General features: G+C 34.9%; 1 protein-coding gene across 14 annotated transcripts in view; it reads right to left on the reverse strand.

Moving 5' to 3' along the window:
* The window catches only part of znf740a (zinc finger protein 740a), a 28,110-nt gene that overhangs the window by 1,866 nt on the left and 9,099 nt on the right, over nt 1–17,145 (reverse strand). For 2 of the 14 annotated variants that reach the window (XM_051103924.1, XM_051103925.1), the window contains 8 exons: nt 15,465–15,548; nt 14,787–14,870; nt 13,970–14,053; nt 3,984–4,067; nt 2,689–2,772; nt 2,161–2,244; nt 1,106–1,189; nt 210–328 (listed from right to left, as the gene is read on the reverse strand). In XM_051103924.1, the coding sequence (XP_050959881.1) occupies nt 210–328; nt 1,106–1,189; nt 2,161–2,244; nt 2,689–2,772; nt 3,984–4,067; nt 13,970–14,053; nt 14,787–14,870; nt 15,465–15,548 (707 nt within the window). Of the gene's footprint in view, nt 1–209; nt 329–1,105; nt 1,190–2,160; nt 2,245–2,688; nt 2,773–3,983; nt 4,068–4,835; nt 4,920–13,969; nt 14,054–14,786; nt 14,871–15,464; nt 15,549–17,145 lie in introns of all 14 variants that reach the window. The other 12 variants (XM_051103928.1, XM_051103926.1, XM_051103929.1 and 9 more) reach the window with 12 other exon arrangements.

The raw sequence follows: 17,145 nt of genomic DNA on the forward strand, positions 1-17,145 counted from the left end.
AAAAACGTACATTAAATGACAAATTACATTAAACTTTCTCAAATGGACACATTGTGTCAACATTTTAGGTCGCTGGAACTTGGCAGCTCTTGTTAAAAATGAATGCCTCTTTGTTCCTACAAGTTTCTTGCGGTGTGAACAAGGCTAATGAAAGATTATGGGAGTGGTCTCATACCTTAAACCCTCTGCATTTTGAAGTGTGTTCTTACCTGCTGGCAGCGCTCACACTGGTAAGGCTTTTCACCACTGTGAACACGTTTGTGTCTCTCCAGATGGTACCTCTGAATGAACCGCATGTCACACATGTCACATGCAAACGGTTTCTCTCCTAACAGAGAAAAACAGTCTTTATTAAAGTACCTCACATCTTCATTCTAACAGCATGCCACAACACACAACATGCATAAAAACAAAGATTATGAAACACTGTTTTTGTCAAGACTGATCGTCATATGGGCTTCCACAAAAAACCTTAAATAGAGAGCATATTCATGCTTAGAAATAAAATACATGACTCCATACAAACTCGAGTTTGTAGAGTATATTTAATATAGAATAAAAAACTGCTTGACTGTAAAGTGGCACACTGGGGTTTTGGTTTTAAAGATCTGAAACCTGTTTTAAGACTTGAGGTTATATTCTACCTTCTTAGAGAATAAATACAACTGATCATTAAAAAAGGTAGAAACTGCTAGAGTCTATTTACTAATATTAAATGAATGCAAATAAACGTAATACACAAAAACAAACGCACCCACAGAAACATGAAGCAGGAGCACCTACAAAGATATTGTGAAACCTGATGCTACATGCAAGCGTGAAGTGAGTCTTGCAAAACTTGCACCCAAGAGCAGTAAATTAAATAGGTGAAAACTTTTTTAAACATCTTCACTTTGATGCAAATATTATATGCAGCAGGATACAGATAATTCATATTTCAAAAGTAACATTTACTATTCAAAAGTCATTATTAAGCATTTTGGTCATCAATTTGAATAAGACATTGTCATTTCATTTTTTTCCCCCTATTCAGATCAACCACAAAATATATACAAACTTTAGTTCCAATCAAGGAATACTTGGGGTACAGTGAATGGACACATACCAGTATGAGTCAGGCTGTGTCTTTCCAAGTGGTAACGTTGGAAAAACCGCATGTCGCACATCGAACAAGCATATGGCTTCACCCCTAAATGTAGAGTCAATTTTAGTGAATGTCTTTACACAACATTCAAAGCAACAAACAATTTTAACTGTGTTTAAAAAATGTGGAGCATGCTATTAATTATTTATTTATTCTCAAAATTGTTCTGCATGCTGAAATTAAATCCATTTTGCTCATTAAAGCACTTGCCTATAAGACTAAAAATGACTTGTCTAATGCAGTTTGTGTGTTTGGATTGTTATAAAAGGAAATCGGAATTGATTTCACACAATACAAGTTAAAGTGTATAAAGTAAATATTTGGTATTTTTTTTCTTTCAGTGTTTTTTCCCCTTTTAATTAGTTGATGAGGGATGAGTCAAAAATATTTTCAGTAGTAATAAAATTATGCCATAAATGATCACGATAAACCTGTTGTACTGAAGCTTGATCATTTCCTGAAACTATATAAAATGAATGAATAAATGAGTGAATAGCATTGAGGCACTTAAGGTAAATTCATGTTAATCTCGTTACAAAATGAATTTGTTTATGCATTTATTCGGGTCATAGTAATGGTGATAGCTGTTCTCGGCACCACAGTGTCTTACTAACTTAATTAAAAATAAACAGCTAAGGAGTGGGTCAGAGAAAAATCTATTTAATAGTGGAAATATCTATAACTTATTGCAATTTCAAGAAAAGAAAATAGGTCCTTGGGATGGTGGCTATAGAGCAACATGACAGGCTGCTATCAGTGATTGCTTTAATGATAGATATACTGCGTATTTATCAGGTTTGAGGTAGGACTTTCATGGAGCACTGTTCATTAAATTATTAAATGTTGTTGACTGGTTTTAAACTCTGAAATAGAAACATTTAATAATGGCCAATTTAATGCTTCTATGTGTCAAGGATGCAGAAAATGGTTGCCACGCAAAATTGAATTATAAGTCATTTAGCATGCAGAAAACTAACATTAACGACAATAAGGTAGGGGTTTGAGTTGACACATACCCGTATGAGTGAGGCTGTGTCTCTGCAGGTGGTAACGCTGAAAAAACCTCATGTCACACATCGAGCAAGCATACGGCTTCACCCCTAAATGCACAGAGCACCAACAGTTCATGTGTGCATTTCTATTAATATAGGATTTTGGGTGGGAAAAAAAATCCTGCTCATACCAAGTGCATCTGCAGTAACCAAAAAATAAATAAATAAACAAAAATTCCGAATAAAATGTGAACTACATTAAAACATCAAGGATTTAGTATTAAGTGTGCATTATATTCACTTTATATTTAACATGAAATTTTGTGTGTGCCACAGAGATTTTTGTTGTAAAACAAATAATCCTGCTTTGGAAAAAAAGAAGGTGGCAATATTGCCAGTGTGAGTTTTTTCTTTTCATTTTATGCCTTCTGAATAGGAAAAATACAAACTCGAGTTTGTTGCAGTTTAAACAGATCGTGTCTCTCTTCATAACATACTGAGAGCTTTGAAAGGCAATTCATAAAAAAATACATACACAGAGATTTCACCTACCCGTATGGGTGAGGCTGTGTCTCTGTAGATGGTAACGTTGGAAAAAACGCATGTCGCACATGGTGCAAGCATAAGGCTTCACCCCTAAATGCACAAAGCAGCAGTGTATTAGCCTTACCGCCACCTGTCAGCTTAAACCAAGCACTCATGGGAACTGCTCAAATCATAGAACAATGTAAAAAAAAAAAACAAACAAAAAAAAACAACAGAAAGTTCTCTCTACAGTCTCATTACTCAAGTAGTGCGAGTTATGCTTAGAGCAATTCATAAGTATTTAATAAACATTAAGTACACTGCAGTGCTGTCACTCAAGTACTTTGGGTTAAAGTGTAACTATGAGCTTATAGTTTTAGGCTCTTCTACATTTTGGGAAGTGTTTTCTTTTTTTTTTTTTTTTTTTCCTCTAAATGTGAGCTGTTGTTGTCTAATAGTTAGAGAGTCTAACTTGTAACCCCAAGGTCGCAAGTTCAATTCTCAGTACCAGCAAGAAATATCTCTCTTCCACCCTCAATACCCATGACTGAGATGCCCTTGAGCAAGGCACCTAACCTCTGATTTACTCCCATGGTGCCACACTGCTGTTTGTGTACACTTGGATGGGTTCAATACATCTAATATATTCCAAGTATGGGTTACCAATTTTCTTAAATTTAGATTTAAGAAATTAAGCTTATTTTTGTGTCTGATTGTGTGCATTGACTGTAAAATGTCCCTGTGAAGGACAGCATTGGAGCTAGAAAACTGTAGTGCATCACTTTTGCTCTCATTTGATAATAATGATTATTATATGTGAAAACAAACTTTAATTTAATTTGTGTATGTGCAATATATTACATGTTAGACTTCTTTAACCAAAACAACCTCAGTCACCATTCATTCCTTTCTTTCATTCTATGGAAAAACAGAATGCACAATGAAAGAAAATGTAACTGAGGCTGTCATGCCCTTGATGTTCTGTTTTGTGATTTACAGAAGCAGTAAGCAGGTGTGTCAATGTAGACGTGAGACAGAATTGTCATTTTTGGATAAACTAACATGCTATTGTATAATACCCCCCCCCAAAAATTAATTTAATCTTTTGTGTTGAGCATAGCTGACAGTATGCACTTTAACCCAAAAGCACATTTAATTTAATAATAATAATAATAAAAAAAATTCAGGCAATCCATTTCTCCTGTCTGAAAGTAATGTACTAAAGTAATTAATACGGAAATTGCATACTTCCAAGTTCCTATTACACAATGGCAGCAGAGCTCACATATAATCTAAGGGGGGTAAGACAGAAAGACACATACCAGTATGAGTGAGGCTGTGTCTCTGCAGATGGTAACGGTGGAAAAAACGCATGTCACACATGGAACAAGCATACGGCTTCACCCCTAAATGACCAGAGCAAAATATTAACCATACGCATCATCTTAATAACACAACCTAACAAATTCCAATTGAGAATCAAAGACAGTTGTCTAATGTTAAATTGTGACCCAGTTATCATGTTAGTATAACTACATTATGGTTAGTTCTTACCAAGAGTTTCCACACAAGAGTCCAATTATACAATAATTCTCCAACAAAGCGCATTAAGGTCAAGGTTGGAAATGCATATTGCCAAATACAGAAATCTCTGCCATCACTAATTGACTGTAGTTGTGCTTGACAGTGCTTTTCATTCTCTAAAACAACTGAAAATGTTCTTTCAAAATATTGCATCAAATCAAAAGTGAACAATGCTGATAATTTCATTAATCTATGATTGCTTAAAAAAACATTTTATATGTGCTTGTGTGCAAAATAACTACATATGACTAGATTAATGTCTTCCAAAAAAAAAAAAAAAAAAAAGACAAAAGGCTTCCTCTAGTCAAAAGTTTTCCATCTACTATGAACCAACTACGAGTCAAACATGAACCACTGCACAATGTTTTGTAATTTTGTGAAACTGGAAATTAGTATTTAGTCATTCTTTCTTCAGGCGCATGACTATGACTAACACTCTATGGGTGTACTTAAGGGAAGCTTCAATAAATCTCAACATGACTAAAGCATTTAATTGTAAAAACTCAATTTTGAACATTATTTTATGTTCATTTATTTTACATGCTGAAGAAAACCAGCAGGGTGAGTGGGGTACAAGAGACGACACATACCCGTATGGGTGATGGTGTGTCTCTGGAGATGGTAGCGTTGGAAAAACCTCATATCGCACATTGTGCAAGCAAATGGCTTCACCCCTAAATGCAGAGTACTAGTATTAGAATGCGCTTGTGGATATCAACGCAGTCACTCCATGATCACAGATAACAGAGCATCCACAACAAGGAAAATGACCACCATAAAAAAAGCTTAAAATTTTAGAAGGATAATTCTGTTTTTTTAAAAAAAAAAAAAAGAAAGAAAGAAAGAAAGAAAGAAAGAAAAGAAAACTTAGAAAAAAAAAAAAACACCAACTAATGCCTCCATGCCTATGAAGCCTGGAGGAAAAAAATAATTATCATGTTTCTAGACTTGTCCCTTAGACTTGAAACAGTAGGCTCATTCTCAGGAAATAGTGCCATTTGTACCCCATGAATGAACTTCAAAAACCGTTGAAAAAAAACAGGAATTGTAAAAACTAATATATAATATTAATTAAATTTTTTACACACAGATAGATAGACAGACTGACAGATAGATATAGGCCCATGAGATATAGGCCCAGTGATGTGCCTAGATTGGAGTATTTTTTCTAGATATGGTGTTTTAGTCAGGGTGGCACATTTTAAAGAGTTATCCTAATTTTTTTTTATATAGTCAATGTTTCTTTTAAAACCGCCTGAATTGTTCACCATCCTTTAGGTGCCATTTTCTATACCGAAAACAGTAAATGTGTTTTGTTATCTAAAAGGGACAGATTTCTGCTGCAACTTTAAGGCCCGATATACTTTTTTTTCCGCATTACACTCCATCTAGCATACAGCCATGTCCACTCTGCTTTCAAAGTATACTCAAACACGGATGAGCACAGATGAATGATTTCAACACATGCACAGTACCACCTAGTGGACTCTTTCTTTGTCAGCATTCACCTCGTGCCACCACTGTTCACACGCACCATCTGAGAGGATAGAAAAATTGGTCTGCAATTGTTTTAAAGGACATTAGCTAATAGATAACCTTACTTAAAGGGAAACTGGAGACAAATGTGTGACATTTCAAACAAATTTTGTTTTAGAAACGGCTTGCAGAAGCAACATTTGCACCAGCTGGTAAAAGCCTTTGAACTAGCATTAGTCCATTGCGATTACGATTACATTAAGTCCCCTTCCAGAACAAAAATTTACAGATAATTTACTCACCCACTTGTCTCCCAAGATGTTCATGTCTTTCTTTTTTCGGTCGATAAGAAATTATGTTTCTTGAGGAAAACATTCCCAAATTTTTCTTCATATGGGACTTCAATGGTGTCCCCAAATTTGAACTTTCCAAAATGCAGTTTAAATGCAGCTTCAAATGGTTCTAAATGATCCCTACTGAGGAAGAGTCTTATCTAGCGAAACAATCAGTCATTTTTAAACAAACTGACAATTTATTTACTTTTTAACCTCAAATTGCATTTAAATTGCATTTTGGTAGTCCAATTTATAGAAATTTGAACTAATTCTGTGTGCTGCAGTGGTATTGCAATGGCCATTTTGAGCGATCTTTGGCGGACTTTTAAACCTATTGTAAATGTAAGAGTTGATCACTGTTCAAAGCATTAACAGAAATGTATCCATTTTTTCGATTATAATGTTCAGTTTTTGCTGCCTTCACACGCATCATCATATGCTGCCTCTCATGTGCACACCTCTTTTTTAATCAGGATTAGATTCCTCTTTCAAATTGCTGGTTTAACATGTATTACATTTTCAAAATAGGAAATCCTAAATAAATATGCTCCAAAAAAAATTTGTTCTCTCTACTGTATCTCACAAAAGTGAGTACACCCCTCACATTCCAGTAACGTTTTTAGTACACCTTCTTAAGGAACAATACTATAGAAATGAAACTTGGATATATTTTAGAGTAGTCAATGTGCAGCTTGTATAGCAGTGTACATTTACTGCCCCCTGAAAATAACTCAACATACAGCCATTATTGTCAAAACAGCTGGCAACAAAAGTGAGTACACCCTAAGTGATAACAGCACCATGTCATTTAACCATGCAAAGCCACATGTCCTATTCATCATGTTCATGTTTTTGTCTGCTTGACAGGACCATACAAAGTTGTGTATCCTGTATTAGAGCAGTTAAAATTTGGTGCTTTGAGTACAATTCTCTCATACTGACCACTGGATGTTCAACAAGGCACCTCATGGCAAAGAACTCTCTGAAGATTTAAGAATTAGAATTGTTGCCCTCCACAAAGATGGCCTAGGCTATAAGAGGTTTAGTAAAAACCTGAAACTGAGTTACAGTACTGCAGCCAGGGTCATACAGAGGTTTTCCAAGATGGGTTCCATTCGGAATAGGCCTTGCAAGGGTTGATCAACGAAGTGAGTTCTTGTTTTGTGCATCAGGTGCAGAACCTGGCTTCAAAAAACAGATGCATGCCAGCACTGCTTTAGAGGTTGCAGAAGGTAGAAGGAAGCCTCTTCTGAAGCTGGCTTACAAGAAAGCCCGCAAAAAACAACAATGGTTCTAACACAAAACACTTTTGTTGCCAGCTGTTTTGACAATAATGGCTGTATGTTGAGTTATTTTTAGGGGACAGTAAATATACACTGCTATACAAGCTGCACATTGACTACTCTAAAATATATCCAAGTTTAATTTCTATAGTATTGTCCCTTGAGAAGTTATACTAAAATGATTGCTGAAATGTGAGGGGTATACTCACGTTTGTGAGATACTGTATGTTTCCTATAATGTCCAGCAACAAAGCACCTGAATGTGACATACTCATGTTTACGAATTTTAAAAGAGTTGTCTACATTTTTATTCCCACTTCCCATTTAAAGGCAGTATTATTTTAAGGTATAAAAAACTGAACGAAATTACCAGCCTTTTCAAATTATAGGTATATGAATTCTAATTTTACTGTGTCAGATTTAAATAAATGTAGTGCTTTATGGTTAGTAACAATAAATAACTACTAGCACATCGCAAGGCAAAACTGATCAGCAACAACATTAAAACCAATGACAGGTGAAGTGGAATACCATTGATTATATCATTACAATGGGACCTGTCAAGGGGTGGGATTTAATAGGCAGCAACTGAACAGTCAGCTCTCAAATTTAATGTGTTGGAAGCAGAAAAAAAAAAAATGGCCAAGCGAAAAGATCTGAGTGTATCTGACAAATACAAGAGCCAAATAAGTCACAGCATCGGTGGTCCTGGTATGCAGTGGTTAGCACCTACCAAAAATGATGAAAGGTAGGACAACTCGTAAACCAGTGAACTGGGTCATGGGCGTGCAAGGCTCACTGATGTACGTGAGGAGTGAGAGCTAGTCCGTCTGGTCAGACCGCACAGAGCTACTGTGCCTCAAATTGCTGAAAAAACTTAAAAATGCACATGACAGAAAGGTGTCAGAACACTCAGTGCATCATTTTGAGGAACATGACAAAGAGTTAAAGGTATTGCCCTGGCCTCCAAATTCCCCATAGATTGAGCATCTATGGGATGTGCTTAAACAACAAATCCAATACATGCCAAACTCGCAACTTGCAGAACCTAAAGGTCTCAGGGAGTCCATGCCTTGGTGCATCAGAGCTGTTTTGGCAGCATGAGAAGGACCAGCATGATATTAGGCAGGTGGTGTTAATGTTATGGCTGATACGTTTTTAGTATTGAGGTGTGGTTACAGTTTAAGAATTGGCCCTGGAAAAAAAGTTCAACTTTATATTAAGTCTTTAACTGCTATGTACTTATACTGCTGACCCACTGAACTGTTGTCTGTCATTTTAGTGGACAGGACAGTAAAAATTCCATCATAATCTATTATTTTAATTTTCATATTTTAATGATAATAAATTTAATAGATTTTGTTTTAGTTTACATTTTTATTGGCAAATTATCCATGTGTTTATTTATAAAGAGGACAGGTAAACAGAGACTGTGCATAACTTTTCATATTCAACACCACATGAAGCATAGGAGTGTTTGTTTTTTTTCACAGTGACAGCGGAGGCCACTAATGCACAATATTTGTGTGTGAACAGGCAAAAATATGGAAACAGGCAATAAATGTTAATTTTGTTCCAGAGGCTGAACCCGCGCTCTAATGCAGTCTCTGCTGGAGACTAGAATTACCAGTGCCATTTTAGCCAAAGTTTCGAATCAGAAGTTTGCAGGACTCTCTAAATGTGGGATTTCACAATCCTGCAAGCGCTCGCTACACCGGAAGGTCATGCACTGAGATCAAAGACGAGACAATAATGCAAAACAGCTAATTAATATGCACACTCGCCACCAACAGGATATGGGTGGCAATTACAGTTACAAGCTGCAATAGATTTTTCCATCACTGCCAAAAAATTCAGTCAATGATGAAAAATATTCTGCTAATGTAACCACTGTTGCTGTGCAGTAACACTTAAGAGTGCAGTAAGTGATTTATGAGAAACAGTATTGAAAATTAAAAACAACACCCAAACAAACAATTTTGTGAATATTTGCTGCTGTTGTTGTTTGTGTTGCATAGCATGTTTATGAACTTGGGTGGAGCAATGAAGGAAGGAATGTGTTTATTTTGGGTAGTGGTGTGTTTGTTTTGGTGTTGATTTCATATATCAACAGTGTTGTTTCACCGAAATCACATAGTCGACCTATAAACGTAACACTTTACAATAAGGTTCATTAGTTAACATTAGTTAACATGAACACAGAATGAATGACTGTATTTTTATTACCTAACAAAGATTTACAAACCGCGTAATGTATGTATTGTTCATTGTTCGTTATTACATTAACTAATGTTAACGAGTGACACCTTATTGTAATGTTACCAACCTAACCATATTACGTTAACGCAACCTCATAGTAGTTGACAATTAATATAAAGTGTGCTCAGAAGAAGGAAACAAAAAAAACCCACCACCACCAACACAAACACACAAGTTGACCAGTAAATCAGAATAAGGCTGGGCAATAAAAAACTAACAATAATTATCGCAATAAAATTTCCCTCTGTAAAACAATCACAACAAAACAAATTGCCATTTAGATTTACCATTCATCGCCTTTTAAATTTACCATTCATTTACTGTAGTAACACTAACCATGGTATTGTGGCAGAAATGTGAGACATTCATATCGAATTTTATTATATTTTTAATTTGGACACGTATTAAATGTATAAAGGATTAATGGAATATAATTACAGTATTTTTGACATTAAGCTATAGCATTTATACTAAATGTATTTAGACATTTTCATATTGTAGTTTCAAACCATAGTTACATGGTTATATTTTTACCATGGTATTGAGGTCTTATATGTGTGGTTTTAACTGTGGTTATCATGATCTAAAATGAATGTACGCTACTATGAAAGACTAATGGTTAATTTCAATAAAACTCAAACAGTTACAAAAATTAAATTTCACAATATGAACAGGAGATTGTTACAATTTTTACAGATGTTACTGTTTTTGATGGACTGCAAACTGTGCTGAAGATATATGTCAGTCAGGCAACACAAACCTGTTTCATGATTTGAAACAATATCACTCAATAGAATGCAGAAACTAAGATTTTTCTATTACGATATTTATTTTGCTAAGGAAAAATTAGTGTAAAGTATTCATGTTCAACTTTAATAACTTGTACATGGGGAAAAAAACTAGGTCCTACTTTATATTAGGTGGCCTTAACTACTATGTACCTTACATTTAAATTAATCATTTGGTACAATGCACTTATTGTGTACATACATGTTTTTTACACTGTATTCGTATTTTTAAAAATACCTATATGTAATTACATCTGTATTTAATTTTTGTAATCACATTTATAATTACACTGTTGACCCATCCCTTACACCTTAACCCACCTTTAAACCTACCCATACCACCAAACCTAACCTTACACGTATCCCACCTTAATAGAAGCAAAAGTGTTTTGAAATACAATATGACAACAATAAGTGCACTGTACTTATTTTTTGATGCAAGTACATAGTAGTTAAGGCCACCTAATATAAAGCGTGACCAAATTCTGCTTTTAAACTTTAAAGATTTGAAATTTATTATGATAATTATCAATATCAACTGATATAAAAAATAAATATTATCATGACAATTAGAATATTGTGATGATGTGCCCCACAAGGCATCCCTCAATGTCTATGATTGTTAATGGCCCTGCATTTTGTGGCTAAGGTATAATTTCTTGGATGCTCAGCCGCAATTTCTGTGCCGGGGTATGGCACAGTTCTCTGAGAATGGGCCTGTAACTTAAACATGACACACACCCATGTGGGTGAGACTATGTCAATGAAGATGAAACCATTGAAAAAAAATTAAAGAAAAATAAAGTTGGTGCAACTCAGAGGACAACGAAAAAAATGTGTTTACCCCTTTGATCACAAAAAATAAATAAATAAATAAATAAAGCCAAAATACACATGAAGAATCATGGAAAGTATAACTGCCATGTAGTAAAGATTACAAACTAAAGTGTTTGCTATGCTTAAATGTGCATTCCCCCCTTGGACTCATACCCGTATGGGTTAGGCTGTGTCTCTGCAGGTGGTAACGCTGAAAAAACCTCATGTCACACATGGAACAAGCATACGGCTTCACTCCTAAACAGAGCACCGAAGTGTTAAGTTTTGATGGATAAAACTTTCAGTATGTCCAACACCCCAATGCATTGTCTGTAACGATGCCCAAACTCGAGTTTGTTGCAGTCAAACCTATGTTTGGTAACTGTTTAACTAGTGTGTTTTTTTCACGAACTATAAAAAAAGAAAAAGAAAAAAAATGTGTACAAAGCCTTAAAGCATTGCTGCCAACTGTTTAATAGTACTGAGCAAGTAACATTTGAGGAAATATTTGTGCTCCCTGTTCATAATTTTGTTACGATCAAACAGTTAAAAAAAAAAAAAAAAAAAAAAAAGTTTTCACTGCCAAGGCAACACTCCAAAAAAATGTATATATTAATATATCAACAAACACTGAAAAGTTGGCAACAGTGCTAAGCTGTGCATTGGTGTAGTCAGGTAGAACAATGCAAAGGGTAAGGAGAGACGGCTCATACCCGTATGAGTGAGGCTGTGTCTCTGGAGGTGGTAACGTTGGAAAAAAACGCCTGTCACACATGGAGCAAGCATACGGCTTCACCCCTAGATGACCAGAGCAAATTATGCATAAGATTTAAACCATGTATATGCAACATGTTTATGCCAATATAGGAGCTGATTGTTGACAGATATTGTTGAAATCGCATGCTTCACAAGAGCAGAGTGCAAGAGACGTTTGCAAGCACATAAAAAGCGTGTGAAAGATGGTTGCACAGCTTATTAGAGCACTGACTCAAAACACAAGTGCTAATAGTGGCTACCAGTTACTAATACCCTTTCTGAAAGTTAACATGAAACAATGTCTCAACCATAATCTGACATAATTCCAAGTGAAATAGGATATTCAACAAGTAAAAAATTATTTTATATATTGCAAATAATATAACTAATACTATAAATAGGATACAAAATGTTTTGAAGAATAATTATTTAAAGCAATAATTTAGCATGACCTACTCCTTTAAAGTCTGTTTAAAGCCAATTCTAAGCATTGTTTCTAAACACATTATAAATGTTGGAAATGCATGGCTGAAATATGTTACAAAGACTGTAAACTATGTAGTACTTAATTGTGGAGTTAGACCTTTACACAGTTATTTACCATTTTCAAGTTCAGGATTTTTTGGGCAGGGTTTAAATCATGACTCGATGACACAATGCAGCCACCGAGCATGTCCCCTTCACTAACACTATAAGAGGTGTATTCGACTTAAAGCAGCGCTTATTATAATTTTGCTGGGTGGTTAATAACACATGTTTCTGTGGTCTCGTTTTCACAGTAATACTTGCCAAGATTGCCATTTTGACTTTGTGCGTATGCTTTGTCAAAAACTTTTAAGAAGTCATGAGTTGTACAGATAGCTGCACAATTCCAGATAAATTAAGAATCATGATTTTTTTTTTTTCATTTCACATAGAGATTACAATTCTCAACTAAACAAAAAAATGCAATTTACTAGAGGCTGTGAAAAAATATTTTCTGCAGTTTATTAAAATGTTTTATTAGTATCTGATACTAATCAGCAATTTTGAATGAATTTCTTGAATTAATGATTCAAAGACAAATAACTGTTTAAGTCACTAGTCACCACCTAGTGGTGAAATAATGTAATGACACAAATGTTATACAAATATTTTAATTGCTACCACAGACATCAGTGATGATATCCGAACTATACATTTTTATCCCAGTATTTATGTGATAGCATGAATGATTGCAAAATAATATTGTGTGGTTAAAGACTGTTTATGAAGCTGGTTCATACCTAAACACGATAACTGCTCAGTGGCAGCGCGGACACAGATTTGAATGTTTGTCAAAGGCAAATTTATCTCTAGTATATTTGGGCATGAAGTAAGTTAAGTGGTGTCCAGAAAATATTACTTAGGACTGACAACTGGTAGATAATATGTGTTGCACCATTTCAAGCATAAAACTATGAAATCTGTATAGCTTATGAGACTCAACATGAACCATGAACCATGAATGCCAAGTTGGACACAGATTTTGACTGCATGGTAAAAAAGCACAAACATCTTAAAATCAATGGAATTTGGGGAGAAAAAAAATATACACTTCAATAATGTGTTACAAGGAGCCATACTTTGAGTGCACCTTCAGAAGTTCTGCAAGATCATCTGCAGTGCTGCTCAAAAGCCAACCACAATGACATTTGCTCATGTATGTAAATTTGCTATTAGAACAAAGATCATCAGGGCTCCTTTCAAATACAGAGGTGAAAGAGAAATGCGATTTTTGTGAAGACTACACATGAAGCTTCAACAGGGAGTTGTGTTTGCCTCACAGACAAAGCAGACGTCATGCAGACGATATCTAGCATGCTAAAAAGGCAAGAGAGACAAAAAGGTTCATGTGCATGACAATGTGCAGGAAAGCTCAGCAAAAGCATAAAGGAACTGTGGAACTGCAGAGTGAGTGTAACACTGCATGAATGCAACAAAAGCAATGCAGAAAGCTGCAGCAGCGCAGTGGGTAAGAGATGACTTGTACCCGTATGAATGAGGCTGTGTCGCTGAAGGTGGTATCTTTGGAAAAATCTCATGTCACACATGGTGCAAGCATATGGTTTGACCCCTAAACGCAGAACAAAATGTCAATAAATTGTAGTCTTCAAATTGTAGTTCTGCACAGCATATGACAACTTAAAGTACAGCAATTACAATATTTAGTACTTTTACTATCTAGTACTGCTACCTGCTAACAGACTTGTTTAAATGGAAGTAAAAGTTATTCTGTCATTATCAAATGAGTCTAAAAGCCCAGAAGTATTACTGTATTCCTAGCATCATTTCAAATCAACTTTTTTTGGAGGCTTTCTAACTGCTGAAATGCTTAAAAAAAAAAAAAAAAAAAAAAAAAAAAGAGAGAGATAAATTTAAAACATGGTGTCAATAGCTTTGGTGCAAAAATATATATTTGCAAGTATTTTATACTTGTCTTGTGTCATTAAAAAAAAAAAAAAAAAAAAATAGGTTTCTGTTCTGTGTAGACGTGCTTTGATCTGTAACTCCGTTTATGGGTATGCATTCTTGGGTTTATATAATTAAAAAGGCTAATGAGAGTACCTTACAGTATTTTTTACCATATATCAGAAACAATGTCTAAAAAAATGTTTAAAAAATTATGAAGAAAAAAACAAAAAACATAAAATTGTGTGAGACTTTGATTTAAATTATAGTTAATGTAATGTAAAAGATGATACTTGTTTCATAAAACGTTGCTATTATATTTTTAAAGAGTGTTATCGTGTAAAAAGTAAATGTTGAAGGATTGTTTTTGAAATAATGTCCAATGTAATGACACATACCAGTATGAGTGAGGCTGTGCCTCTCCAAGTGGTAACGTTGGAAAAACCGCATGTCACACATGGAACAAGCATATGGCTTCACCCCTAAATGCACAGAGTGGCAAATTCAATGATCGTCTACACAGAATCAAAACCTTGCTCAAATGTCCTTATAACAAATATTAAGCTTTATACAACCACAATGGTTTAGCTGATTCAAGATACAGTACATGTTCTTGCTGTAGTGCCTACTTCAGAATAATGCTCAAACAATTAGTCAGGTTTCAGGCAGTGTTTATAAAACTTTGTTTGGTAAAATGTGACCAATTACCACTGGCAATCAAGTCTGCAGGCATTAAATAGCCATTTAACTAAGGTGCACAATAACATTAAATGCATAGTGAGAAGACTTGACAAATCCACTACAGAACTTTGGACTCTCTATTGCCATCTGTGGCTGCAACATAAAATTGCATGTCACTTGTGGAGCAGTTATTTTATGTCAGCTGTGCTTCAGCACTCTCTCCTGCACAGATGAACCTGATGATTTAAACAACCCCCATTTTACGCATTAACCATGAGAGTTTCATAATTCATCACTCACATTACAAATAAATTATCTTACCCCTAAAGGCACATTATTATGTTTGTCAAACCACAAATACTATTAAAATCAGAATGGACAGGAACAAGTCGTACCAGTGTGAGTGAGGCTGTGTCGCTCCAAGTGGTAGCGCTGAATAAATCTCATGTCACACACTGCACACGCAAACGGCTTTTCTCCTGTGATAAAGGCAGACACTCGAGTGAAAAACAGCAAAAGACAGTAACACATCACCAAAATGTAACATGATAAATATGTGTCAATAAAATGTGGATAATTCATAAATGTACCTTGTACTGTACACTGTCAGAAAAAAAAAGGTACAGTTCTGTCGCTGGGGCGGTACCCTAAGGTACAAAAATGAAAAGGTACATGTTTGTACCTTACCTACCCCAAAATGGTACATATTAGTACCTTAAAGGGGTCATCGGATGCCCATTTTAAGTTGATATGATTCTTTGGGGTCTTAATGAAAAAAGAAAAAGATGCTTTGGTTAAAATCTCTCAATGGTAGTGTAAAAAACACCCTTTTTTACCTTGCCAAAATCAGCTCGGTTGGGCCGGTGGTTCAAATTTTTACTTGCCCAGTCTAAATTTTCACTGGCCCTGACAGAAAAAATAAAATAGTTGCTTTTATCATTGTTTTTGGCCCATGTTATATTATATTTTACTAAATAAGCCTATATGACACCAAACTTTTACATACCAATTAAATTGTACAATTATGATCCAATTTTCAAATTCCAATATTGATAACACAGCAACAACATTTCAAACATTATTTGCTTGTTCAAAACTTATTTTATTATTAGTTTATTAAAAATGAAAAGATGCTTTAGGGGAAAATAGCAGACGCACTGAAGGAACGCAAACTAGCCTCTGCCAGCAGGTGGCGCTTGTGGAATAACAGTGATAATACGTTGCCTTTCTTAACGCTGTAAACAAAGCAGCACCATGCTTATGAACTAATGTTTAAATGCATTATACAGAGGCAAATGAAAAGAAAACGCCATGTAAACTTTTCTTAAAACAGTCAGTTCCCCTCAGAGATACATTCATATAAACCCCCGTTTTAATATTTAGAATAATATAGCGCATTGTGAACCGTGATCTCGCTCTGCCTGCTACAGTATTTTTCCTCTTTGCCTTCGTCTTCAGCGTCTCTAGCCTCTGTTAACTGATGTCTAAAGAGTTCATAGTATTTCCACACGCATGACATTTTGAAAACTGATTGCATACAGTTCGTGTGCAAGCCCGGAAAAGAAATCGGCTGAAGTATGTCCGGTCGATCGGTGCATCTGTAACGTTACTCTACTGTATAAATTAAATATAGATTAATCATTGTTAAAGCTACAAAGTACCTGTCTTGACGAGTACTTTGTAGCTTCATTTTCATTTTCATTTCATTTCATTTTATTATTTATTTCATTCTTTTAAAAGAAAAAGAAATGAAAAGGAGCAGAAAGAAGATAAACTTATAATATCTGCCCCTTATCAACATAAAACAAATTACAATTCCAATGAGGAGCTCTTATACTTATCAAATTTACAGCAAATATACAATGTCATAATTCAAATATCTCATTTTCCAACTAATTAGAAGCATGATATTTCTCTATCAATAATGCTTTTACACACTTCTTGAAAACAAAAAACGATATTGACATTTTGATTTCATTGTTTAAATTATTCCACAAACTGACACCTTGCACCGAGACACATCTTTCCTTTAATTTTGTTCTAAACTCAGCTTTCTGAAAGACTTCAGTTCCTCTT

This window comes from Labeo rohita, unplaced genomic scaffold (assembly GCF_022985175.1).
Source record: "Labeo rohita strain BAU-BD-2019 unplaced genomic scaffold, IGBB_LRoh.1.0 scaffold_61, whole genome shotgun sequence".
Lineage (NCBI taxonomy): Eukaryota > Metazoa > Chordata > Actinopteri > Cypriniformes > Cyprinidae > Labeo > Labeo rohita.